Source organism: Colobus angolensis, unplaced genomic scaffold (genome assembly GCF_000951035.1).
Source record: "Colobus angolensis palliatus isolate OR3802 unplaced genomic scaffold, Cang.pa_1.0 Scaffold68, whole genome shotgun sequence".
NCBI classification, from domain to species: Eukaryota; Metazoa; Chordata; class Mammalia; order Primates; family Cercopithecidae; genus Colobus; species Colobus angolensis.
The window spans coordinates 4,924,000-4,951,144 of NW_012120487.1; the positions used below are offsets into that span (position 1 = coordinate 4,924,000).

Below are 27,145 nucleotides of genomic sequence, written 5' to 3' on the forward strand. Positions count from 1 at the left end.
CCTGAGTCCATCATGAGCTATTGCATCATATTGTGTCTTTTGTTGCATCGGTGCTGGATCTGTTTTCCAGTTCCTCTTAAAGATCTCTGAATGCAAGAATCTCTACCCAAAGTTCATTTTTTTTGAGACGGAGTCTTGCTCTGTCGCCTAGGCTGGAGTGCAATGGGATGACCTTGGCTTACTGCAACCTCCGCCTCCTGGGTTCAAGCAATTCTCCTGCCTCTGCCTCCCCAGTAGCTGGGACTACAGGTGCCCACCACCACATCTCGCTAATTTTTGTAATTTTAGTAGAGATGAGGTTTTGCCATATTGTCCAGACTGGTCTTGAACTCCTGACTTCAAGTGATCCACCTACCTTGGCCTCCCAAAGTGCTGGGATTACAGGCATGAGTCGCTGTGGCCAGTGTCCTCTCCCCAAAGTTCTTAGCACAAACTCAGGAAAGAGTCACTCTACAAATGACACACAATTCAGAAGAACTTTAATGCATATACCATCATTGCCACTATAATAGAGATAGAAGATACATTAAGAAAATTCAGTTTGTATCAATAAAACAGATCAACACAGAACAAGGAAATGCCATAGACATTTGTAAATGAGATCTTCTCTTTTGCTACTGTGTATATATATTCCTTTATATTTATACAAACTCACAACACCACATGACATTTCATATTTCATATGCCACTGAGAAGAGGTGTCAGTATACACAACATAGGAAGAATAAAAAAGCATGAGAACATCTGCTTAATTCGAATCTGATGGGGAGAGACGTGAGAGCTATCGTTCCTCTCTCTGCTCAGGCCTATCGAGAGACAACTTCAGTTTTTGCTAATTGTTCCTTCTGAGGAATTCTGCTCATACTGCTATGGTACATCTCCTAGGTTGGCATGAGACCAGCCTGGTCCCCAGTTGAATAAATTAGAAAGAGCAGTTCGGGGAATTGAAGATGACATGCAAACTGCATACGGTGACATCTCTCTGTGTGGCCGCAGAGATAGATCATCTGCCCCTGGCTCCTTGATCTGAGGGAAGCCTCTGCTGCTCAACCTGCTCCAGGGTTTAATTTTGTTGGGGTCGTGGGGCTGGCAAGGGGAATGTGTTCCTTTCCTTCCTTCTCTCCCACAAGCAGAGGAAGTCAGATGTAGACAAAACAGATGTTTAGGTTTTCTCTTCAGCAGCCTTCCTCTTGCTCCCATCTATTACCCCCAGATAGGTGAAGTTCAGAATTAGGACTGCCCACTGCAGGGGGTACAGACCCTACCCTTTTCTGAGACTAACCCTGCCATTTACTGCCTTCTCTGAGTAGTCTTGGATAGATTGCTTCACTGACGCAGGCCTCAATTTTCCTCATCTGTACTGGGAATAATAAAACCCACATCACAGTGTTGTATCAAAGATCATCAGGGCATGGATGGGAAAGTGCTTTGGGAACTGTAAAGCGCCGAACACATGATCGATGATTTTTGTTATAATATTTGAATATTATGTCTCCTGCCTGCTCCTCCTGGACCCCAGCCCCATCACAGCTCACTGCTCTGTTCATCCAGGCCCAGCATGTAGTGGCTGATTCTTCTTGGCTGCTTTTAGCCTCCAGAAGTTTCTCTGAAGCCAACCAAACCTCTGGGTGTAAGGCATGTTGGCCCGGGTATTTTTGGTGAGGTTAGGTTCCTGGGACAGGAATGTGTATTGAGGTTGGGGGAAGGAGCTGAAGGAAGGAGAGGATCCTTGGAAAGGTCTCTGGGAGGGGTATATTCGGTTTCATTCTGAGACGAATACCATCTACTTCCCAAGACTCTCACAGTGGCTCCACCTTAAATGTCCACAGCATTTCACTTTCTAAAATGTACTTTTATTTGACTCTCATAACTATTTTGTGAAGTAGGGAAGATTGTCAGCCTCATTAGGTGAAAATATGTTGGTTCAAGATCACACAGTTAGTATGCTGCAAAGTCAGGACTCAAACCCAGGTCTCTGGAATCCTGGTTTTCTGAGTGTTGGAGGGCACCTCTAACAAAGGCTCCAGAGCACTCTAAACTCTCATTCTGGGCTCACTCCTCACTCCTGGAGGCTGATCTCTGGGGGAAGGAGGAAGTGCATGAGGTACCTTTCTGTCAGGTGACTGGTGGCAGCCCCTACTTTAACCCAGCCCAACAAAGTCATGCTACAGAGCTGCTCATGGCATTTTCCTGGACTCTCCTCCCTTGGTCCTGGCTGGATTCTTCTACCCTGATCCAATTAGTAAGTCCAGGTTCCATCTCCTACTTATACAACGCCCCTTCTCTTGCTCCTTTGCTCACGGTGTTTACACTGGCTTGCTCCATTCTCTGGTTCTCAGTTCCCTCACAAAAGATCCTGGATTAGATTTGCCTGCCTACCTCTGCCTGATTGGGATTACTTTGTGTAGTGCCAACATCACACGTTCGGCATCTACCGTGTGTGCATGACACTGCACTAAGGGTTTTACACCCATTCTCCATTTAATCCTTTCAACAGCCCCGTGAAGTAGATATTATTACTTCATTTACATATGAAGTAACTGAAGTTCACTGAGGCTCCGGGAGTCATCTTCCCAAAGTCACAAAACTAGTTAGTGACGAAGACCCAAGAATGGAACCCAGGTCTGTCAGACTGTAAGCCCTGTAGCCTTAACTACTCCGCCTTATGACTTTCTGAAACCTCATCCTGTGGTCTGATGCTTACAGGGGTTTGAAGATAGTTTACTACATGCAGTCCTTTTAGTTTCCAGGCTTCTAGCTGCATGTCAGAGTTTGTCCTCAGAAAGATCTTGCCCAGCTCAGCCTGGCACACACTGGTCCATTAATTAAGTCCTCCTTGAGGTGGAATGCATTTCTGGCACATAAACATGGCTGCTTGGTGTCTCTTCTCAAACAAATGGGACTGTGCTCTATTTTCAACAAGTGTCAGAGATTCTTGTTTCTCTTCTTCTTGTTGTTACTCTTTAGGAACCCCTAGCCTAGGATAGTCAGGCATGGACCATCCAGACACAAATTGCTAAGATACTTTCTGGCAGCCTCCGAAACCAGGACCATACGCCTGGCTAAGTGATGAGGGGGTCACACAGCCTTGGCTCTTTTCATTGTACCCGAAAAGAAAGGAGGCTTTAGTAATGAAAGGATTGCTGCCAAAATCCTGTTTGCCCCTTGCAGCTCTTACAGAAAACAGCCACAGAACCCCAAGGCATCAGCACCAACAGAGCCCATAGAAACTATCTGGTCTAAGCTCCTGAAGCCCAGAGATAAGAATGACTTAACCCAAGCTGCACAGCCTCTTAGCTTTATCCCAGTCCACTGTTAACCCCAGAAAGAGATGCATTCGAATCTGAAAGGAGACAGGAATCCTAATCCTACTGCTCAGGGACTTGCTGACTTACTTTGCTGTCTATTAGTTTTTCTGTGACATGATTTTCTACCAACCAAAGTCTTTTATTCGAGTCTCCCAGAGATTTCCTATTTAAGCGTTTGCTATTTGGTCACTTACAAAAAGACAGAAGACAAGTAAACAGAAGCATATACCACACAACTCAGTCCAGTCAGTAGTTGACTCTCAAGATGGTGGATGTCACTGAGATGGCTGAGAAATAGGAATGGATGTGGAGAAAGGAGTGGCAGTGGAGTTAGCTGTTTTGTCTACCTGCTGGATACCTGAGAAGCCAGACCCTGTGTGGATAGTGATCCCTAGTCATAGGAACCTTTGCCTGTGCTGTCATCAGTGTCCATGGAGAACTGCTTCTCACCTTGAGAAATCCCTCTTCTTCATTCCGTCAGGTACAAGAAGAGAGGATGGGGATGAGGGTAGGCTTCTTTTCCAGATTATACAGTCTGGATCAGAAAGTCTATATCAGTGGGATTTTATGAAAGACCCAGTTTTTTTTTTTTTTAATTAGAATTTCTATACTTTGGAGCTAGAAGGATATATAAATGAGAAAACTGAGAACCAAAGAGGAGACAATAGATTTTTGGTTGCAAGTGATAAGAACCTAACTCCAACATGCAAAGCAAAGGGGGGTTTTATTAGAAAGATATGCTGAGCTTTCTAACAGAATCAAAGGAAGAGGTGATCAGCCAAGCCTCAAGAAACCAGAATCAGGGTCTGGAAAACCGGAGGCCACACTCTTTCTCACCTGTCTCTGCTGCCCGCTACCTAATGGCCTTGTTTTCTCTTACTATAGACCAGCATTTACATAGGAGTGGAGAATAAGCCATCACAGTTTTAGACCTCATATCTTCACATACTTGCCACTCAAGTGGAAAAAGAATAGGTCCAGCTTTCATAAAAATCTTGGGGAAGGATTCTGATGGACCCTGCTTGATCATATGCTACCTTTAATGACAGTCTTCACTAGAATCACCTGGTTTGGGTAAGGGAGTAGTAGTACTACTAAAGAAGAGATTACTATTTCTGGAAGAAACAAGGAGAGAGGTGATAGTTGCTTATTACAGGAAATGATTTACCAGAGATCCTATAGCAAGTTAGAAGCGGATTCAGGCTAGAAACAGAATCAATAAAATAGGTACTATTAATAATGGAAGTCTCTGAATTTTCTTCGTTTCTTTCTTTCCTTTTCTTATTTTTTTCTTTCTTTCTTTTCTTTTTCTTTTGAGAGGGGGACAGGGTCTTGCTCTGTCACCCAGGCTGGAGTGGCACAGTGGTACAATCATGGATATGGCTCACTGTATTCCTGATCTCCAGGGCTCAAGCGATCCTCCCACCTCAGCCTCCCAAGAAGCTGAGACTATAGGTGCAGGCTACCACGCCCAGTTAATTTTTTGTATTTTTTGTAGAGACAGGGTTTCACCACCTTGCCAAGGTTTGGATTGTTTTCGTATGGGGTATTGAAGTAAACCTCAGTGTTACTGAGCTGTTCATTTATTTAGATTTTTAAGAGATTGCCATTGAGGTGGCTCATACAAACAATCCGAGTGACTCAGGAGGCCAAGGCAAGAGGATCGCTTGAGGCCAGAATTCGAAACCAGCTTGGGCACATAGCAAGACTTTGTCTCTACAAAAAATAAATACATAAATTATATATATATATATATATATAGAGAGAGAGAGAGAGAGAGAGAGACAGAGAGAGAGAGAGAGAGTTGCTCCTGTGAGAGAATGGACTAATGGGGAGTAATTATGTGAGTAGGGAAACGTTAGGAACTCGGTGGTAGCTCTCTAGGGCAGAAAACAATGGTGCCCTGGACCAAGGTCATGGCAATGAAAATGGAGAAAAGTGATCAGATTTCAGATATATTTAGAAGTAAAACCCTAGGATCTGCTGCTAGATTAAACAAGGAGGCTAAGAAAAAGAAAAAAATCAAAGAATTAAGGATGGCACCTAGTTTTCTGTGAAGACTGGGGTTCAAACAAGTTTGGGGGCAGAATCACAAGTTTCAGTTTGGACATGTTAAGTTTGAGACATGAAAATGTCCAGTAGGCACTTAGGTACACATGTTATTATCAAAGACTTGACATCTAAAGCCTCGGGACTAGACGAGTACGTCAAGGAAGGAAGTACAGTTAGAACAGAAGGTCCAACTGTTTTTGGAGCCATCTTTTCTGCATATACTGAATCTTTCTGCTGGGCTTCTGGCCTGGAACTTCAGGTAGGAATTACAACCATTATCTACGGTGAATCCTGTGAAATGAGAAGTCAGAATCGTCCCTCGGGGATAGCTAAGAAGTATCCAAATGGACTGTTTAACAAGCATCAAAACTTCTTCATCTAGAAGTGTCTTTATTCCTCCAAAGTAAATCCTTCAGATAACTACTAAACAAATGATAAGACTGCCCTGCCCTAAACGATTTTGCCGCTTGTCTTTGGTGATACCATCAGAGCCACGTTTTAAGATCCCAGGACATCTACCAGACATAGTTTCAGAGAACTGAGGGTGCTTCCTCTGGTAGATTGAAAAATTGGTCACTGTATTTTGTAGCTCCTCCCATAAGGAGATGGCATCTATTCCCCCAACATTTTTATTTTTTATTTTTTGAGACTGAGTCTGGCTCTATCACCCAGGCTGAAGTGCAGTGGCATGATTTAGGCTCATTGCAACCTCCTCTTCCTGGGTTCAAGCAATTCTTGTGCTTCAGCCTCCCAAGTAGCTGGGATTACAGATGCCCGCCACCACTCCCAGCTAATTTTTGTATTTTTAGTAGAGATGGGGTTTCATCATGTTGGCCAGGCTGGTCTAGAACTCCTGACCTCAAGTGATCCGCGTGCCTCGGCCTCCCAAAATGCTGGGATTACAGACATGAGCCACTGAACCTAGCCCTATTTCTCCATTTCTTAAAACTGGGCTTGGCCATGGAACTTGTGTTCATCAGTGAGACATTTGCAAATGTGATGGAAACAGGGCTTGAAAAGTGCTTCTGTGTTGGATCTTGCCCTCTCTTGCTTTGAGGAAACTCCTGCCAACATATGGACAAATCTGGGCAGCCTTCTGGAGGATGACACCACAGGGAGAAAGGTCTCAAGAGCCCCAGTCATCTCAGCTGGGACCCCAGACATATGGATGTAGCTATCCTAGACCATCCTGCCTCAGCCAGAAGAACCACCCAGCTAACCCACAGAATCATAAGAAATGATACATGTTTGTTGTTTTAAACCTATAAGTTTTGGAGTGGTTGGTTACGTCCTTCAGAAAACAACAATGAACTCATAGCCAGGCAGCCTAACAATGTTTCACAGGTACAGATATTCCTTCTCCTATCCTTACTCTTCTTGGGGCATTTGTATTTGATCAGCCATCAAAGGTTAGCACTAAAAGATGAAAGCTTAGTTGAGGAATGTAAAGCAATGGCCAGTGGGTAGCAGAGATATTTGGGAGCAGCAGACTTCCAAGAGCCCCTGAAACAGTTTCTCAAAGGTGATTCAGGTTTCCCAGGTGAATGTTCTCATAGCATCATGTGCCTTTCCTTTAGAGTACTTTGTAATTATATTTGGATGATGATTTGACAACGTCTAGACTAAATCATGAAGCTATACGTTTCATGAAAGCAAGGACGGTGCCTAATTTGCCACTACTTGCATCCTGGCACATAGTGTATATTCATTTGTTGAGAAAATAAATGAATAAATAAATTTGAATTTTGCCTACTTCATATAACGGATCAGGACCTTAAAAAGCCATCATTTAACAGTATTTATATCTCATGGACTAGTGTTTTGCATCTATTTCCAGCCACAGGATGCTACTTGATTCCCCAACTATGGCAGGTAATTGGGTGTAGGCTTGGGACAGGGAATCTGAAATCAATGAGATCCCAGGACACTGATTATTGTAGTTCTTTCCCCTTCCCCCAAACTGTTGGCAAACAAAGTCAAACAAACATTCCTCAGGATACTCCAGGAAACTTGATATCCAAGCAAGGAGCTTAGTGGCAGGCAGGAGCAGGTGATAAGAGTTGGGGAGTCAGGTCTGGAGAATGCTCTTATTCTGCGGATGTTATAAGGCTTCGGTCACCAAGCAATTGTGGTTATTTAATTAACTGAGGTTATTTAACTCTAAGAATCCTTGGGCGCCTGGTACTACCAGAGGGTATATCCCATCTACCCTTCTAAGACAATCTGAAGAAAAAAATTTAAAAGAGCATGAGTCAGACAGAGGAGGGTTCAAATGATACCAGTGGGTGACTTGAGCATGTTAACTTTTCCAGGGCTGTTTCCTTGACTGCCAAATTGGGACAACAATATTTTAGAAACAGCACCTCCATTAGACCATAAGGACCTTGCAGGCAGGGATCATTTCTTTTCATCTGTATTTATCTAGTACTTAATAATGCTAGGCCCTAGTTGATACTCAAATAGCTAAGTGTCTTCTCAGAGGTGATCCAGGACCTAGTCCTGGTTTCATCACTGCAGTACTCTCAGAGTAATTAGGAGATTTCCTTCCAATCCTTGGACGTCAACCTTCCCTTCTATAAAATAGGAGGCTGGAACAGATCTTCTCTAAGCTCCTTTCCAGATCTGATGATCAATGAGTCTGTGACCATTCAGTACACTATACCTGACTGCTGCTCCTAGAAGTTAATATTGCTACAGACTGAGGAGACAATAAGTCACGAATCACTTTGTATTTACAGATACACATGCATTTAAAATAGATGTTGTAAACAAACACAATACTGTATCGCACTTTTGGCCTACTTTTGCCTCTTTAGTAGTCAAGAGGTTTTTTGTTGTTGTTGTTTGTTTATTTTGTTTTGAGATGGAGTCTCGCTGTGTCACCCAGGCTGAAGTGCAGTGGCACGATCTCGGCTCACTGCAACCTCCGCCTCCCAGGTTCAAGCAATTCTCTGCCTCAGGCTCCTGAGTAGGGATTTCAGGTGCCCGCCACCACGCCTGGATAGTTTTTGTATTTTTAGTAGAGATGGGGCTTCACCATGTGGCCCAGGCTGGTCTTGAACCAGGTGATCCGCCCATCTCAGCCTCCCAAAGTGCTGGAATTACAGGTGTGAGCTGCTGCGCCCAGCCAGAAGTCAAGAGTTTTTAAATATTTTATTTGGATTGCTTAGGAAGATTAAATCCAGGACAAGTTGCCACTAACACATATTATGCAGCTTGAACCTTGGTGGCTAATTGCGCTATTACTGTGATTGATGAACACTATGCTGCAATCAGCTGGAAGCTGCTGTCTTTCATTCGACAGAAATGAGGTCACAGAGCAGGGCTGGGGAGCTGCCACCTCACAAGTAGGTCTGGTTGTCTGTTGCCCAGTAGATGAGCTTGCCACTATAACATTTAACTCTTGATTCCATCTATTGTGAAGACGCCTGTTTCCTTGAACTAGTTCCTGAGTTTTACAGAATTTGACAGTTTTAAAGAAAACGATTTGATCTTTGCCTGGATATTCAGTAGGAGAGAAAAGATTATTGGATATAGATACTAAAATATCCAGGGGTCATTAGAACCTTGGTCTGAAATCCTAGTACTAAAGTACATGAGTGTTAAGGACCAGAAAAAAACAGTAATTATCTGTGACACCGTATACAATGTTACAGTGTGAAAATCACACCCAGAGTCACTGCCCTCTGAAGCAACTGTATTATACCCATGGTCAGAAAAGTTAATCAAGTTACTCTTCACAAATGCCCCCTTGCTGGAGCATGGAGGCTGTTCAAAGTGGAGCATGGAGGCTCCTGCTGCTTGGGAGCCTGCTAAGTGTTGCCCGGCAGAGGCAGGTACAGGGAAAGCCAGCACTTGGGACTAGGAAGTACTGGGCATTTTCTACCCAGGCCGATGGGATCTGTTGCCTCAGAGACTGACTCGCCTTTTCTGAGCATGAGACATCCATCACCTCGGATTAGTCTGAGTTGTTGAGCAATTTGTTAACAGATTAGAGATATACATCTTTTCTCCAGTGGACTTGGAATCTGATGGCCCTGGAATTGAATCCTAATGTGGCTTTAACACTCTCTTGGTATGTGATCCAATTCTCGTAATCTCTCTGGATCATAGTTTGTCTATAAAAGATGCAGCCCAGAATGTGGTTAAGAACACAGACCTTGGAACCTACTGCCTGGATGTGAACTATAGCTCTACCACTTACTTCCTATGTGACCTTAGAGGTCAAGCTAGAACCTCTTTGTACCTTTGTTTCCTCATCTTCAAATGAGGCTCACTATAGTGCCTCCCTCACAAGATGTTGGGAAGATAAATGAGTTAATGCATGTAAAATGCTTGGAGCAATGTGTAGTACAGAGTAAGCATGACATCAGAGTTGGCCAAGACAACACTGGGATACCAATCCTGATCTCTCAGGTTTGTTTTGTGGATCAACTGAAATGGTGAAGGTAAGAAAAAAGAGTCACCAAGTTATTAGTGCCAAAAGGGACCTTAAAGATCATCCAAATAAGCTCCCTCGTTTTATAAGTAGGAAATCAAGACTCAAAAATGGGGAGTAACTGGTCCAGAGTCACAGTTGATTTAATGACAGAGTCCAGGTCTCCTGATTCCAAGTCCAAAGCTCTGTTCTCTGCATTGCATCAAAGAAAGCAGCATCTTTGTAGAGCTGACTTCTTTAAAAAAAAAAAAGAGAGAGAGAGCGAGAGATAAAGAGAGAGAGGGTCTTACTCTGTCACCCAGACTGGAATGCAGTGGCATGATTACAACTCACTGCAACGTCAAATTCCTGGACGCAAGCAATCCTCCTGCCTCAGCCTCCCAAGTAGCTGAGACTATAGGCGTGCACCACCACATGTGGCTAATTTTTTTTTTTTTTTTTTAGGGATGGGATTTGACCATGTTGGCCACGCTGGTCTTGAGTTCCTGGCCTCAAGTGTTCCTCCTGCCTTGGCTTTCCAAAGTGCTGGGATTACAGGTGTGAGCCACAGTGCCCTGGATGGTCCTTTTATTTAGTCATTGGACTAGTTGCTAGTTAATGTACTTTTCTAGGACAATGAACCTCATTTGAAATGAAGAGAAAACTGGGGAGAGACTCCCCCTGCCTGCTGACTTTTGAGGTGGCTGAGGATTCAGACCATGATATAGAAGAAAGATTTTCTGGAATCATTGCCAGTTCTATGTCATTATTTCAGCCCAAACCAAATATGTCCCTGTGGCCAAGCAAGCTAGAATAATGAGCGAATTCATTCTGGTCTCTGAGTTTCTTTTCTTTTTTTCCTCAGGTGTTTAATTAAGGGGCTTCCACCAGAAGTGGTTTCCCATGCTCTCTGGTAGAAACTAAGGTTTCACTTCCAGGAGAATGGGGTCGGGATCGGGATCTTTGAGTTCAATTTTCTCAATTTTTTCAGGGTCATACCACCTTAGATTTATTTTGCTTCAAATCACACTTCTCAGTTAGACTGCTCGAGAGCAATTAAAAGATGGATTGCAGGAAAGGGGCAGGATGGGAAGAAGAGCCTATGAAGAACAGCCGATGGAATTATAGAGGTATTGACCTAGCGAAAAGGCAAGTCCCAGGAGTCATGATTCCTGTTCTCAAATAGTCCGAGGGTGTCACAGGGCAGAGAGAGCAGAGACTGTGAAGTCTCTGACAGCAGAGCTGGTACCAACAGGGAGGGAAGAAGAAGAATTTCCAGGAGGCAGATTTGAGCTTGAAGCAAGGAAAACTTTCTATGAGAGTTAACCAAGATGGTGTGGAAAATGAGCTTTTGTCCCTGCCTAGAAGGTATGCTTTAGAATAAAGAGATTTGGTTGTTAGGCTTGACAGTCACTTGTCAGAAAAAGGAAGGTTAGAATTGACTACTCAAACTAGGTAAATTTGGGAATCCCGTCAACTCTAAAATCCTCAGGTTCTAGGAGTCTAAGAACCAATAGCCAATTTTACTAAGTTCCCACAGTTAAGAACCAATTGGAAAGCAGCAAAATCAGAAACTCATGATCTGTGTCTTGATCTTGCCTGTTTCTCTTTTTCTCTGTCTGTCTTTCTTGAGCATACGTGTCTGCTCTTTCCTATAGCAGGAACCTCTGACATTCTGTAGAGGATAATCATTTTCTCTTAAGTGTGTTTCTGACTCAGCCTTTGCTCCTTCAGCATCATTAGAGAGTCTGAGCTCTCTGAAGATTAGCTCTGCCTGTCACCACAGCAACTGCCCAGGCCCTGTGGGCATCCGTGGTAACAGGCACAGGGCTTTGAGAACCCAAGCTTGACTTGTAGTGAGAGAAAGCCCCACAGGAAGCCCGATAGGAAACAAGCACTTTGTGCTTTGGGAAGTTGTCTTTAATAGGATTAGCTATGCAGGCGAGCCTCACTTTATGCAATTGGCATGCCCCTGAAGAATGTGGGTGTGTCAAATTTTGGTAAATGGAGGAACTCTCATTTTAAAGGCAGAGAAGAGACTGCTTTTAAGTCCCTGTAGTGAATCCCCTTCATAAAACAGAGTCTTCTTTTGTAAAGTGAATCTCCACCCATGTAGTGACCTGTTCCGTTAGTCTAGTGCTGAGTATCTATTACTGGGAACATCTGCAGAGAACCCCGGGGGCAGGCAAAGAATAGCAGCAGCTCATATTGGTCGGGGCTGAGAGTGGACAGTGTGTAACAGGGAGAAGCAGACTGGGTGTGGGGCCACAACGAGGGGAGGTCAGGAAGGTGGGCCTTGCCTAGCATGAGCAGTTCTGCTGCAGCAGCGGTGGGGTGTCCGAGAGACGCGTGTTCTTGGAGGAGCCCAGCATCGAGGGATCTGTGTCCAGCGAATCAGACATCTTGTCGCAAATGGCATCCACCAGGCGCTCGAAGGCCTGCCTTACACTGATGTTCTCCTTTGCGCTGGCTTCAAAGAAATCAAACCCTGGAAAGAGGAGAGATACAGATAAGGCCTTTTCCCATCCCTTCTGCTGGAACCCTTCTGTGCCCTCAGCCCAAGCACTCTGGATTAATATTTCCAGTGCTCAGGAGTGAAGCAAAGAGGCCCAATTCCATGGACAGGGGATTCTGCTTCAAGGAGATGGCACAGGGCAGGAGTTTCCTGCACTGGTCTTTCAGTCAGAATGATCCTAGCTATACCACTGCCCAGCTGTTTAATTCCAGGCTAAGTCACTTATTCTCTTTACAAATCAATTTCCTAGTTTGTAAAAAAGGGGATAATTTTACCTACCTCATAGAGTTATTTCAAGGATCAGGCAGGACAATGTATGTGAAATGTATAGCCCTGTGCCTGACACAAAGGGGGTCATTAGTGTTTGCTGACAGAACAAATGCATAAATGTGTGTCCACAGTACTTCACAGTTTCCAAAGCACTTATCACATAGATTATTTTATTTGATCTTCATGTTGCCCCTGGAGAAGAAGTGTCGGTCAGATCCTCTCCACTTCACTAATTCAAACACTGGCTTACAGAAGTAAGCTAGCTTGCCCAAGATAAGGAAAAGCACCAGTATGAGAAGCCCCAGTTTTGGACTTTTTTGCAGGGATTTTCCTCCTCTTTCCCCTGCCTCTCATTTCCCCTAGGCTGGCCAGCTCCAGTCTGGGCTCTAGGAGGCACCGCAAGATTCACACTGAATAAGTCTTCTTTGCCCTTTCCACCCATAGCCACACTGGTTTATTTCCACTTAGTGGGGTTCCCCCTCCCTGAATTCCACTGAAATGATCCAACAGATCTCACCGTCCCTCCACAAACCCAACAAAAGGCCCAGGGAAAACTACATCCGAGGTGTGCAACGTTCTTGTCTATTTTGTATCTTGAGACCCTTAGCGACACTTTCTGTGATGAACAGAACTTGGTTGTCCCAAGAGACACAGCAAAGGCCCTCCTGATTCAAAAAGGCTGCTTTCTACCCGAGGAATCTTGGTCAACTTGGTGGCAGCCCTTAGAAGCAAAAGTGGCCCTCTCCATCAGTCCCTGGCCTTCTCCCACTTCTCTTGTCTGTCTGCCTTCCTCTTTCCCTTCTTTCGGAGCCTTTCCCCTGTGTCCCTTGCACTTTCTCCTTGGGATTCCTAATATCTTTGGGGCAACTACTATATGCCAGACACTATGCTAGGAGCTTTACTGATATCATCTTTAATCCTCACAATAACCAGTTGGGTAAATAACATCATCTCCAATTTATAAATGAGAATATCACAGACAGCATAACTCACACAGTCATGTGGCTGTATCAGCGGAAACTGGGTTTAGACCTGGGTTTGGCTGTCTGCAAAGTCCACACACAGCTCTGCCTCTCATGTCTTCCCCCTCTTCTCTTTCACTTGGCTTTTTTTTTTTTTTTTTTCCTGATTATACCTTTTTCTTCCTTTACAACTGTCTTTGACCTCTTCTGCTTTAATCCGACTAACAGTATCCGAGTCTGGGCAAGTCACTTCACCTCTCTGCTCACTTAACCTCTCTAATTCTCAGACTCCTTGTTGTCAGATAAGGAAAACAACAGTGGCTTCCTACCAAGAACAGGTGGGAGGAGTGAGATGATGAATACATTGCTGTAAAAAAGTGGCCTGTTATAAAGACAGTTTCTTTCTGTTCTTTCAACTTATTCCTCCCACCTCCCCTCCATCTCTTTCTCCCTCTTTTATCATCTTCTCTAACAAAGGAGGGATCTCTTTCCCCCTCCCTCTTTCTCCCTATTATTCCACCGTCCACAGAGAGGGCTGAAGCAGACCAGGTATAAACAAAGCCCCTCTTTTCCCAGCCTTCTGGCTGGAAGGCACTGGCCGTTCCTGCCAGCCCACCCCTCCAGCTGACAGCCTCTCCTGTGGCCCATTTCCTGACCTGAGAAAGACAAGCGGCAGAAGTGCCTGCTAATTGTGGACATGTGGTGAAGGAGGCAGCTGCTGGCTCATTATCCTCAGGCCATAGAAACACAGTCAGCTTCAGAGACCCTCTAGCATATCGTTTTTCCTTAATGAACATCACAAAAATTGACTACCCAGTCTTTGACTGCCTTATCACAAGTGGCAGTGTTTGGGGAGGTGCGGGGAATGTATCGTTTATTTAGGAAAGAGGCAGACAGGTAAATAAGTAAATAGGTTTTCAGCTCAGATGAAGATGAGGACACAGTTCAAGGCCAGGGGTACAAATCCCTTGTGAGGAAGTGGCACTGAGGGGAGGACATGCCACATTGTACAGAGGGCAGCTACTAGCTGCGTGATCTCAGGCAAGTTGCCTAATTGCTCCCAGTCTCTCTTTCCTCATCTGTAGAATGAGGTGAATACTACCTACCCCATAGGATAGTAATGAAAATTAAATCCATGAAAGTATATGACGTGATTGGCATGCGAATACATGGCAATTCTCTTTCCTCTATGTTCCTGGCCCACCTTACTCCCAGCTTCCTTGAACCTCTACTGTCTCCCAGGGCCTTGGGGAAATCTCTTTGTCTTCATCACTTAGGGTCAATCAATAAGCCAGGTCTTTTTTTTTTTTATCATTTATTTATTTATTTATTTTGAGAGATGGAGTCTTGCTCTGCCACCCAGGCTGGAGTGCAGTGGCATAATCTCAGCTCACTGCAACCTCTGTCTCCCAGGTTCAAGCGATTCTCCTGCCTCAGCCTCCTGAGTAGCTGGGATTACAGGTGCCCACCATGCCCAGCTATTGTATTTTTAGTAGAGATGAGGTTTCACCATATTGGTCAGGCTAGTCTGGAACTCCCATCCACAGGTGATCTGCCTGCCTCGGTCTCCCAAAGTGCTGGGATTACAGGCATGAGCCACAGTGCCTGGCCCACCAAGTCTTTATTGAACATTGACCTTATGTCATGTCTTGTGTTGAGTGTTAGAGATACAGATACAGGGAGATCAATTATAGTCATAGAAAAGACATACTAATAAAGGCATCAGTCTCTCACATGTGCAGTTCACACTAACAGTTCACAAATACAAAAGCAATCATGTGAGTGGGGTGGGGCAAGGTAAAGGTTATCACTTGTAATTTGCAGACAGGAAAACTGAGACTCAGAGATGGGCCAGAGGTCTATCCCTTATGCCTCCTTGTCTCACTCTCAGTTGGAACAGCAACAGAACAAGCTGTAACATTCTAACCCAGGTAGAGGAAACCAGAGGTCATGCAAGGATGCAGGAAAGGGAGAGTCTGGTAGGGAAGGAGAGGAGGAGGAAGCTTCTTGAAGTTAGTGAGGATGTGAGCCTTTAAAATCAGCACTCAGGCTGGGTGCGGTGGCTCACGCCTGTAATCCCTGCAGTTTGGGAGGCTGAGGTGGGTGGATCACCTGAGGTCAGGAGTTAGAGACCAGCCTGGACAACATGGTGAAACCCCTAAAAATACAAAAATTAGCCATGTGTGGTGGCACACACCTGTAATCCTAGCTACTCGGGAGGCTGAGGCAGAAGAATCACTTGAACCTGGGAGGGGGACGTTGCAGTGAGCTGAGATTGTGCCACTGCACTCCTGCCTGGGGGACAGGGTGAGACTCTATCTCAAAAAAAAAAAAAAAAAAAAAAGGTCAAAACTGAGCAAAACTGGCGAGGTGCCGGTGACTCAAGCCTGGAATCCCAGTGCTTTGGGGGTGCCAAGGCAGGAAGATTGCTTAAGGTCAGGTGTTCGAGACCATAAATAAATAAATGAATACACAAATAAATTACATTAAAAAGAATTAAGCAAAACTCTTCACCTAACTTCTTCTCATTCTTCAGGACTCAGCTTACATATGGTATCTTCATTCTCCTCTATGCTTCCTCCTGCCATAGCACTTTTTACACTGCATGGCAGAAGTCTATATAGACAGGGAGCTTCCCCAAACAGGAACTATGTCATTCTGAGTCTCAGCACCACCTGGAAGAGTAGGTGCTTAGTGAATGTTGGTGGAATGAATAGTTGAATTAAGGAGGTGGGAATGAGCAAGGAGGGTGTGGTTGAGGGGATACGGATAGTGTGGGTCATGAAAGCTCAGCTCAATGAGCATGGTACACCCTGTACTGGGCATTGGGGACAGTGAGGTGAATCAGACACAGCCCCTACCTTTGAGGAGCCCCTAGTCTGTGTGGAAGATAGACACACTGACAATATTACAGGGTAATAAGTGTTGGAATGGAGGGAAGCCAGGGTAGATTGTCAGGGCACAGAGAAAGCATCTAACCAAGCCTGGAGACCAGGGAAGGTTTCTCGGAGAAGCTGATGCTTAAGCAGATATCAGCTAGACAAAATGCATCACTGTGAGTGTATGTGTGAGCACAGGCATGTCTAGCATAGCCCAACAGGCAGGGGAGACAGCATGAATACAGCACAGATAAGGCGGCAAAATCAGCCTTGGTCTATGCCAAAAGGGCCATAGCAGTTTGTTATCCTTAGAACAGAAAATCCTAAGTGGTGAGAGATGAGTCAATAGGGGGCCAAACAGGGGGAGCTCTTGTGTCATGCCGTGGAGATGTCTTTACTGTCATCTCAAAGGTACCTGGAGTGTGAGAACTCTGACTCAAGTTACCAACTCATGGGTCTAGCCAGCTCAAGGGCCTTTTTTGCTGAGCAGAATAACCCCAAATGCACCCCACCCAATTACTGTCAGATTCCTGAAATATTCTTCATTAGTAGGTCCATACGGTAACCTTTTCCTCAGGTTCATTAATAAGGACTCTTAGGAGCTGAGAATCTAGTGAGGCCAGGAAGATGACAACCAATTAACCAGACTAGCCCCCAGTCCTTTTCTCCTCCTAATTGGCCTCAAAATAATGACATTTCTGCTGTCTTTAATGGGGCTCAGTTCTTAACTGAATCTGAGATGTTCCCCCACCCCTCAAAAATGATGTTTATCAGTTGTGTCCAAAGGCGGCTGTCACAGACCCATAGACTGCATCCACACTGCCTCTTTCTGAATATGACCTCAGAATTCTATTCAGAAACTTGCAACCAGCTAAACTTACCTCTCCTCATCCCAACACTACTCCAGAACATGTCTCCTCCACAGTTCAAATCCCTTCTCCATCCTGCTCTGACACTGCCTTATCTCTGTCATTTATCAACCTTCAGCTCACATCCTCTGGTCACTGATGATTTGGGCTCAGCGGGACTCACTGTCTTCCTTTCTACTCAAGGCTTGTTTTCATTCTCAGGAACGTTGAGTGTCATGTGGACAATCCATCCACCACCTTGGATGAACCTTCTCTTCCATTTTGCTTCAGCTATTCACCTGTCCCTGTAACTTGAGCTATTTTGACTTGGATTTGTGTCACTGGAATTGAAAGAGGTCTGATCAATTCAGTATCCAGCCTCACTGGCTGAACACCCAAGACCTGGCATGGCCTGGTCTCTACTTCCCCAGCTTCATCTTCGTGGCTCACACTATGCTCCAGAAACATCAGCGCTTCCTCATTTTGTGCCATTGCTCATGTTATTAATCTCTAGCTCCTACTCCTAATCATCTTCATTACTCACCTGTGGAATTCCTGATCCCAGAGAAGCTTCACTTTTTCTTCCCCACAACACCTCTACCACTCAGAACATACAATGTCTCTCTCCCCTGCACTCTCATGGCACTTTGTGTGATTGTTTCAGTCAGATTCCAACCAGAAAAATGGGAACTATTCTTTAAACCAGAAGGAATTGCTTATATAGGTGATGGAAGAACTAAGAAGCTAAACAGAATACTGAGGAAACCCAGAGATTGTCAAAAGCAAAAAATACTAGTATTAGAGCTAAAAGAAGCTGGAACCATGAGAGCAGGAGTCACAGTAGAGAAGCAGCCCGGGCTGGGAGACCAGCCGAGGCAGGGGGAAAATATCTGGATTTCTCCCTTTTCTGCATCTCCAATCACCTGCCAATATCTTCCCTTGGCTAGTCCCAGCCAGAAGCTACTATCACAGGAGCCTGGGAAACATAGCCTGCAAAGGTCAACCCCTCAGAAAAGGTTGCAGGAAAAAGAACAGGAGAGGGTGAAGAATAATAGCAAACAGGCTGAGGACTGGCATAGCCATCGACCCAAAGAAGGTTATAATTATCTGTTTACAATTTTGTTTCCCTAGTCAGTGTGTATCTTGAAGGAAGGGAACCCACTCACCTCTGTGCCCCCAGAGTCCATGATGTGTTCAGTGACTGTAAACTGCCTTCCCTGAAAGAGATTTTATACCTCCACATTACCATTAGCTTGCAGTGCCTCCTTGTGGGAAGAATACGTCTCCCCACTCCATCGACATCAAGTTTGATTATGTGACTTACTTTGGCCAATGGATGTGGGCAGAAGTGATGTGATCCAAGTCCCAAAGAAGCTTTAAAAGGCTTTGTGTGGTTTAGCCATCCCAAATGGACCCCAGAGTAAGAAAATGCATGGAACAGAGTTGCAGCTGACTTGTAGTTGGTATGGAATGAATGAGAAAGAAACCCTTATTATCTAAGCTCCTGACTCAGGTTGTGTGTTACCACAGCATAATCTAAAGTAATCTCACCAACTTTGTGACTGAGGGTGGAAATGTGAAGAGCAACTATGACAGGCTTTTGGAAAAACACCATTGGATGACATGACATTAGGATTTTAAGTCCAAAGTCTGAGTTTGAGTACGGGGCCTGCCACCAAATACTTATATGGCTTAGAAAAGTTACATAACCTTAGAGTGGGAAAATAAAGACACAGAAGTGTGGCACAGCTCATTGTGTGCAAGAAAATGCAAGTGGTCTGGACTCAGCTTCTTCATCAAGAAAATCACTGATTTACTGTACTGATGATAATATACTATGTACTATACAGCAATACAGATACTGTATTACTATAGTATGATAATGCAGCTTTCCATGCTAGGAGTGACAGCAAAGATCACAAGAGGATTTTCGTGAAAGCATATTGTGAATTTTGAGTCACTGTTAGTTATCGTCAATGCCAACCAGGCCTTTCTTTCTCTGCAAACAGACTCAATGATGAAAGGTTCCTATAGTTGATCTCAATCTAGAAAACACACACACACACACACACACACACACACACACACATACACATTTATTGAGCACCTAAAATAAACAAGTAAGTGTATGAGGGTCTGTGGGGTCTGAGTGATGAATGGGGAATTGGGTAAATTGAAATCACAGAATCAAAGTGGGATAGGGCCAAACAGATCTTCCTACGCAACAAATCCAAACTGCATGTTTTACAGATAGGTAAACTGAGACCCAGAGACAGCAAATGCAATGCTCAAAGTCGCATAGTAAAGTAGTAGCAGAAGCAGGATAAAACTCTGAATCTCCTAACTCCTAGTCTGGGCATGCTTTTCCCACTACACTATGATGGTATGTGTGTGTTTCAAAATTACATTTTAGGCTGGGCATGGTGGCTCATGCCTGTAATCCCAGCACTTTGGGAGACCAAAGCTGGCAGATCACTTGAGCCTAGGAGTTTGAGACCAGCCTGGGCAACACAGTGAAACCCCGTCCCTACCAAAAAAGCAAGCAAACAAACAAAAAACGTAAAAGTTAGCTGGGCATGGTGGTGCATGCCTATAAGCCCAGCTATTTGGGATCAGGAGGCTGAGGCAGGAATATTGCTTGAGTCCAGTAGATGAGGGTTGCAGTGAGCCAAGACTGTGTCACTGCACTCCAGCCTGGATGACAGAGCAAGACCTTGTCTCAAAACAAAATAAAACAAAACAAAAAACTATATTGTGGATGGTCTCTCCTTCCTTTGTAGGCAGAAGCACATTTCCCTTTTACTAGCCTCCCTGGGTTCTGGCCGGATCTCCAGTCAGATCCAGGAAAAGGGACAAGAAGCCCCTTTCTGAGGGGCACGTGGAGGCAGAACCCTAAAAGGTCATGCTTCCTGAAATAAAAGTCCCTAAAACTCCTCTACTCTTCTAAACACCCACCTGCCTCATCATCTATATGATCTCAACCAAGTCCCAGGAACTTTGAGGACATGGAAGGCCGACCACATATAGCATTTTTTTTTTCTTTTTTTAAACGGAGTTTTGCTCTTGTTACCCAGGCTGGAGTGCAATGGTGCAATCTCTGCTCACCGCAACCTCTGCCTCCCGGGTTCAAGCGATTCTTCTGCCTCAGCCTCCCGAGTAGCTGGTATTACAGGCATGCACCACCACGCCTGGCTAACTTTTGTATTTTTAGTAGAGATGAGGTTTCTCCATGTTGGTCAGGCTGGTCTCGAACTCCAGACCTCAGGTGATCCACCCGCCTCAGCCTCCCAAAGTGCTGGGATTACAGGCGTGAGCCACCAAGCCCGACCTCACAGCTTTAATAAACGCAAATCGTTAGCCATATCAATAGTCTTGACTGAGTGAACTGAGAAAAGCTACAAGAAAGGGAATCCTGAGGAGGGATCCCATAAAGCAGAGAATGGCATTACTGCACTGGCAAAGACACCACTGAAACTGACTTAATACCTGAGACAGCAGAGGGGTAGGCACTAGGTGAGGCTGAGCATCCCCCATCACTGTTCCCAGATCTGATCATATCCTGGCAAAATTCTTAACATAGTCTACAAGATTCTGTACCTTCTGATCCCTGCCCATCTGTCCATCCTCATCTCATGCTACTCTCCCTTGATTATTTAGTCCCTGTGCCATGGCCTTCTTTCAATTTCATGAATATTTCATGCTTTAACCCACATTGGGACTATTCTTGATGTGGAACATGCCCCTCCCCACACTCTACTCTTTGCCTAGCTAGCTTTTTCTCATCCTTTTATTCTCACCTTAAGTGTTACTTTCTCAGAAAACCTTAACTCTCCAGCCTAAAATTAGGTTTCTCTCTTGCACTTTTTTCATAGCACTTGTGGTGGACTTACGTTAACTTTTATCTGCCCCCTTCATTCCCTCCTTTAGGAAACCACCACTTTAAACAGTTATATTGGGACTATGTTGCCATACTTGCCTCCCGCAGCCACTGGGATGGGCACAAGACTCACAGGTGACCAATCATAATATTCCCTGCTATTGATACATAGTGGTTGGGAGAGAGAAGGTCTCTTTTCACAGGAATTGGGAAGCCATGAATCTGTCATCATCCTTCTAACTCCCCATGCAGAGAGTCTGGCTATAGAAGGAGGCTGAGGGGATAAGTAAAGCTGAGAAATGGAGAGTGTAATTGAACCCTGGGTCTCATGGACTTCCCAGTTACAGGAGCTCATACATTCTCTCTTTTTTTTTCCTTTTTCGAGATGGAGTCTTGCTCTGTCACCCAGGCTGGAGTGCAGTGGGGTGATCTCAGTTCACTGTAACTTCCACCTCCTGGGTTCAAGCAATTCTCCTGCTTCAGCCTCCCGAGTAGCTGGGATTACATGCTCAGCTAATTTTTGTATTTTTAGTAGAGACGGGGTTTCACCGTGTTGACCAGACTGGTTTCAAACCAGGCTGACCTCAAGTGATCCGCCCACCTCAGCCTCCCAAAGTGCTAGGATTACAGGCATGAGCCACTGTGCCCAGCCAGTTCTATTTTTTTTTTATTAAAGCTAGTTTGATTTGTGATTTTATCACTTGCAATAACAAGAGTCCTAACTCAAGTAGAACATATCACAATTTTAACAACTGTATTGAGCCATAATTCATATACCATACAGTTTACCCATTTATTTACACAATTTTTAATTAATATTTGTATAAGTATTTGTTTAATGTCTCTTTCCCCATTAGTTTCATGACAGTAAGGATTGCAGCTGTTTGTTCATCATTCATTATATCCTAAGTGCCAGGGCAGCACTTGGCTCAGCATGCTCAATAAATGTTTTTCACTGAATAAGTAAAATGTATTAATGAATATCTACCCTATGCTGGGTCCTTAGGATAATGAAACGAATCAGACACAATCCATGCAGTAGAAGCCTAGGAGGAGAGATAAACATGTAAATAGGCAAGTTCTGGTGATCAATAACAGAAAGCTCAGGGAGTTGAGTTGGGCAGAGATGGGTTACCTTGACCTGCCCAAACCTAACCAATTAATTAAGGTCTTCTTCAAGTGCCTTCCTAAAAACACTGCACTAAGATTTAATCTCACGTGTTCTATCTGTGTTCCTAAATACATTTGATACGTTTATACGACTCCACTACTTGCTAATGGTATAAGCTTGAGCAAGTTATTTAACCTCTCTGAACCTCATTTTTGGACATGATCTATAGTACCTACTTTGAAGGTTTATAAAAAGACTTAAATGAGATAATTAATGCTAAACATTTCACATAGTGCCTTGTTAAATATATATTAGCTATGATTACCACATTTGCTGTGTAGTGAAGTTAACTGGTTAGGAGCACAGGCTCTGGGAGCCAGACTACCGTGTGGGTTGAAATACTGGTTCTATGCTCTTGCTAGCTGTGTGACTTTGGCAAGTTACTCCACTTCTCTGTGCCTCACTTTTCTCATCTCTTAAACACACACAGACACACACACACACACACACACACATACACACACACACAAAATGTGGAGATAAGGAAAGAACATATCTTGGAGGGTTTTAGGGGGATTAAATTAGATGCGTAATACTTTAAAACACTTAGAATAAATAGTGCCTGACACAAGGTAAGCACCTAATAAGTGTTTAACCAATTCACCTTTAAAAACATCTTTGAATGGCCATGTGCGGTAGCTCATGCCTATAATCCCAGCACTTTAGGAGGCCCAGGTGGGTGGATCATCTGAAGTCAGGAGTCCGAGACCAGCCTGGCCAACATGATGAAACTCCGTCTCTACTGAAAATACAAAAAATTAGCGAGGCATGGTGGTGAGTGCCTGTAATCCCAGCTACTCGGGAGGCTGAGGCAGGAGAATCGCTTGAACCCTGGAGGCAGAGATTGCAGTGAGCTGAGATCGCCCCACTGCACTCCAACCTGGGTGACAAGAGTGAAACTCCATCTCAAAAAAAAAAACAAAAAAACTTAGTGAGAAGGGCTTGGCAAGCTGGTATATTTTTTTCTAATACATATCCAAATATGTATTAGAAAATAAATACAGAAAATCATCCTGCACAATTCCAGTGGCATGAGTCCCCTCTTTGGGCAACACTACTCCAGACCCACACCATCCAGTGATTTATGGTTCCCTGACCCACAAGGCCGTTCCTTGCCTCTGCCAGGGTTATGCCCCTGCCTGGAATGCCCTTAACTCTCCTCTTCACTTGACTGGTCCTACTTATCTTCAAGACTCTGCTTGGGCATCATGTTCTCTGACCTCAGGAGAATCAGGTTCCTCCTCTATGTTCCCCAACATCCCTCTGTCACAGTCCTGACCACTTGGACTATGACTGTTACTGTGGGCTCTCTCACTAGATCGAGCTTCTTCAGACCAGGGAATGTTGCCTATTTCACAGCTTAGGGCCTAGAACGGAGTAGGCACACAGGAAGTCTTCACTGGACAATAAAATAAAGAACCCAAATACTTAACATCATAAACTTAATCAAAACATATTTTTGCATCCTCCGTGTCTCGCCGTATGCTAGGCACAGTAGGCACAAAGACAAACAAGATTCATTTCCTGTCTGCAAGGAACTTTCGGGAGACAGACAAGTAAATGAGTGCATCCAAGTATGATGGGTACTGTGACTCTTCTATGTGTGGGTGCATTAAGTGAGGGAACAAATAAAGGGCTCTGGCCGGGGGCTAGGAAAGGTTTCGTAGAAGATGTGAAGTGCGAGCTGTTTTGAAAGCTGAGTGGGGGCTCACCAGCTGGATGAGGGTAGAAGATGGGGAGTAGAAGACAGCATTCCAAGCAGATGAAATATAGTCAGTCCAGGGAGAGGGCTGGGAGCCTCCAGGGAGACTGCAGGTTGAAAGCCTAAAGGGACTGTCTGAAGTTCTTGAGGTGTGGGCTTCATCACTTGCTTATTTGTTCTATGGACCACATGGAGGCACTTTCTGGACTCCAAGAACCTCTGCGATAGTGTAGAAACAGCAAGGCCCAAGATGACCCAACCTCCCTGTTTATTAAGCACTTATAGTTTGCTACAGTTTACAGGCCACCTTGGGGAGAAGAAAGTATATGACACACACATACACACATACTCATAATACACATAATACAAATATATAAAACACACAATTCACACTTGTATTTTATACAGATTACCCACCTATAAGCCCACATATCTGTTCTTCAGAATCTATCAAAGACTTTAAACTCTCCACTCCTTAATACTTACAACACTTAGGATATGAGATATACTTAGGGAGACTGGCTAAAAGCTAAGCAGTATATCTATTCTAGAGGGAGATTTCAAACTTTCAAATCTATAGGCATGGAACTCTTTTTGTAAGGCAACCTTACCCCAGACCCCAATACATAAAATAAAAGCAAAGGTAGGTAGAGTTCTGCTTTGGGGCCACTGAGACAGGTCTGGGCACCTAGGCCTCAAAGGAGCACGAGTATCAAAATATTTTAACCTTGGAAAAAGTCAGGACATCGATGAGCTACATACTCAAACCACATAATTTTGTTCCTTCATACAGTTCCTTTTGTTGTGAATTGTGTTTTGGTGAGAAGCATGAATTTGCATTGAGATAAACTATAAGAACAGCATATAAATACTCAGTGCTGGAAGGATGTTTGATATTCAGGACATGGTCACATTCAGCATACAGAGTCTGCTCTACAGTTGATGATGAAGAGGAGCGCTTCTCTGGAATAACGGGTTTGTTTTTATACTAGGACACTCTAAACCATGTAACTGATTATGTTTCCCTCCTGGCAATGGTTGCTAGGAAGCTCAAAGGCAACATTTTGGCCCAACTCTTGCAGGTGTCCAAGAACTTAATACTTACCCTAGCTTCCTCTTATTTTTCCCTCACCCTTGCTTTCCCTTTGCTCCAATTTTCTCACTTATTTATTTTTATTGTACTGTGACAATTTTTATAAGACATCTCAAGTCCTTTGTGGAAGGAACTGGTAAAAAAAAGAGTTTCTAAATTTAAAATATATTTACATATTCCATATAACAAAATATATACATATCAAAAATGATGAATTATCTAAAACTCACAGCACAAAGCCCATATGTACAAATATAAAACAACACACACAGATCACATAGGTACATAATTCACAACCACAACACTAATGTCATAAATACAAACACACTCGTGCCCTGTTTACCCCCCTCATGAGCATGTGTACACCTGCACACTTGCACACACATGTGTCATGTACATACCAAGCTGCTCTGCGAGGAGCCGGCCCTTCTCAGTGGGAACAACCCTCTCTTCCTCCATGTCACACTTGTTCCCCACCAGAATAACTTGTGCATTGTCCCAGGAGTAGGTCTTGATCTGAGTAGCCCTAAAATGAGACAGAAAGAGATATGTTAATCATATTCCTCTAGACTGAATGTCTGCGTCCCTACCTCCAGATTTACATGTTGAAGCCTAATCCCCAATGTAATGGTATTTGGATGTGGAGTCTTTGGGATGTAATTATGTCAATGAGGCTAGAGTCCTCATAAATGTGTCCATTCAGGAAGAGAAAGAGGCTAGAGCCCTCTTTCTCTCTTGGCCATGGGAGGATACAACAAGAAGCTGGCTGTCTCCGGATACTGGAGCTGCTGAAGCCTTGATCTTGGACTTCCTAGCTCCAGAACTGTGAGAAAGAAATGTCTGTCATTTAAGCCACCAAGTCTATAGCATTTTTGTTGTAGCAGCCCAAACTGACCAAGACACATACCCTCCTATGACAAAAAGAAAACTGCCAAGTGTGAAGAAATGGTTTCTCTAGGACAGGACTAGCAACACCCAAGTTACTGCCAATTAATTCAGCTGAGGACAGACAGATACCTGTCCCTGCTGACTGTCACAGATGCTGACTCCTAAGCCCTAGCTGCAAACCTCATCCATCTCTTTGAAGTCCACCTCTACCATATCTGGCCATCCCTCTTCTCACTGGGCAGAGAGTTCTTTCTAAAACAGGCATTTGATCACAACTATCCTTTCTTAAAAGCCTTCTCTGGCCCCCAGCTAGCTATGTGATCAAGTCCTGATTCCTCAGTTCAAGATCATTCATGCTGTGCCTCTCCAGCCTCAATACCCATTCTCCTGCCTCCCAACCTTTTCACTCATTCTCCAAAAGCTCTTCCATGGCTTGTGCCTTTGCCTACACTGGGAATTCCTTCCCCACAACTAACTCATCCTCCAGGGCCCAGTGCTGATCCCACAACATCTTGAGGGGAGCCTCTTCAAGCTTCCCCTAGATCCACTTAGCCTCCACCTCCTCCTATGCGATTCACAAACCTTCCCTGAAGCCTTGGATTATGATTATTTGCAGAAACCAAAATGTCAGCAGTAGTTACCTTCACATAAGATGATTATAAGACTTTTAAAAAATACTTTTCCGCCAGGTGTGGTGGCTCACACCTGTAATCCCAGCACTTTGGGAGGCAGAGGTGAGTAGATCACGAGGTCAGGAGATTGAGACCATCCCGGCTAACACGGTGAAACCCTGTCTCCACTAAAAATTAAAAAAAAAAATTAGCCGGGCATAGTGGCGGGTGTTTGTAGTCCCAGCTACGCAGGAGGCTGAGGCAGGAGAATGGCGTGAACCTGGGAGGCAGAGCTTGCAGTGAGCCAAGATGGCGTCACTACACTCCAGCCTGCATGACAGAGTGAGACTCCGTCTAAAAAAAAAAAAAAAAACTTTTCAAATTTCTGTACTTTTCACATTTTTGAAAGTGAGCATGTATTACTTCTATAATTAAAAACAAAATTTGAAGAGGAAATAAAATAGGACTCTCTTATATTATGGAGACATCTTTTTGTGGAGATGAGCCTAACATTCCCCAAAGACCCCATCAGGTAGAAATGATTACTTCCTC

The 27,145-nt window shown here is 44.2% G+C and overlaps 1 protein-coding gene across 1 annotated transcript in view; it reads right to left on the reverse strand.

Moving 5' to 3' along the window:
* Positions 1-462: 462 nt before the first annotated feature.
* Positions 463-27,145, reverse strand: part of RAB3B (RAB3B, member RAS oncogene family) — an 86,392-nt gene continuing 59,709 nt past the window's right edge. Inside the window, exons 4-6 of the mRNA XM_011926271.1 lie at positions 25,496-25,620; positions 12,078-12,265; positions 463-503 (exon numbers count right to left, since the gene is read on the reverse strand). Coding sequence (XP_011781661.1) covers positions 12,078-12,265; positions 25,496-25,620 — 313 coding nt within the window. The 3' untranslated portion in view covers positions 463-503. The remainder of the gene's footprint in view (positions 504-12,077; positions 12,266-25,495; positions 25,621-27,145) is intronic.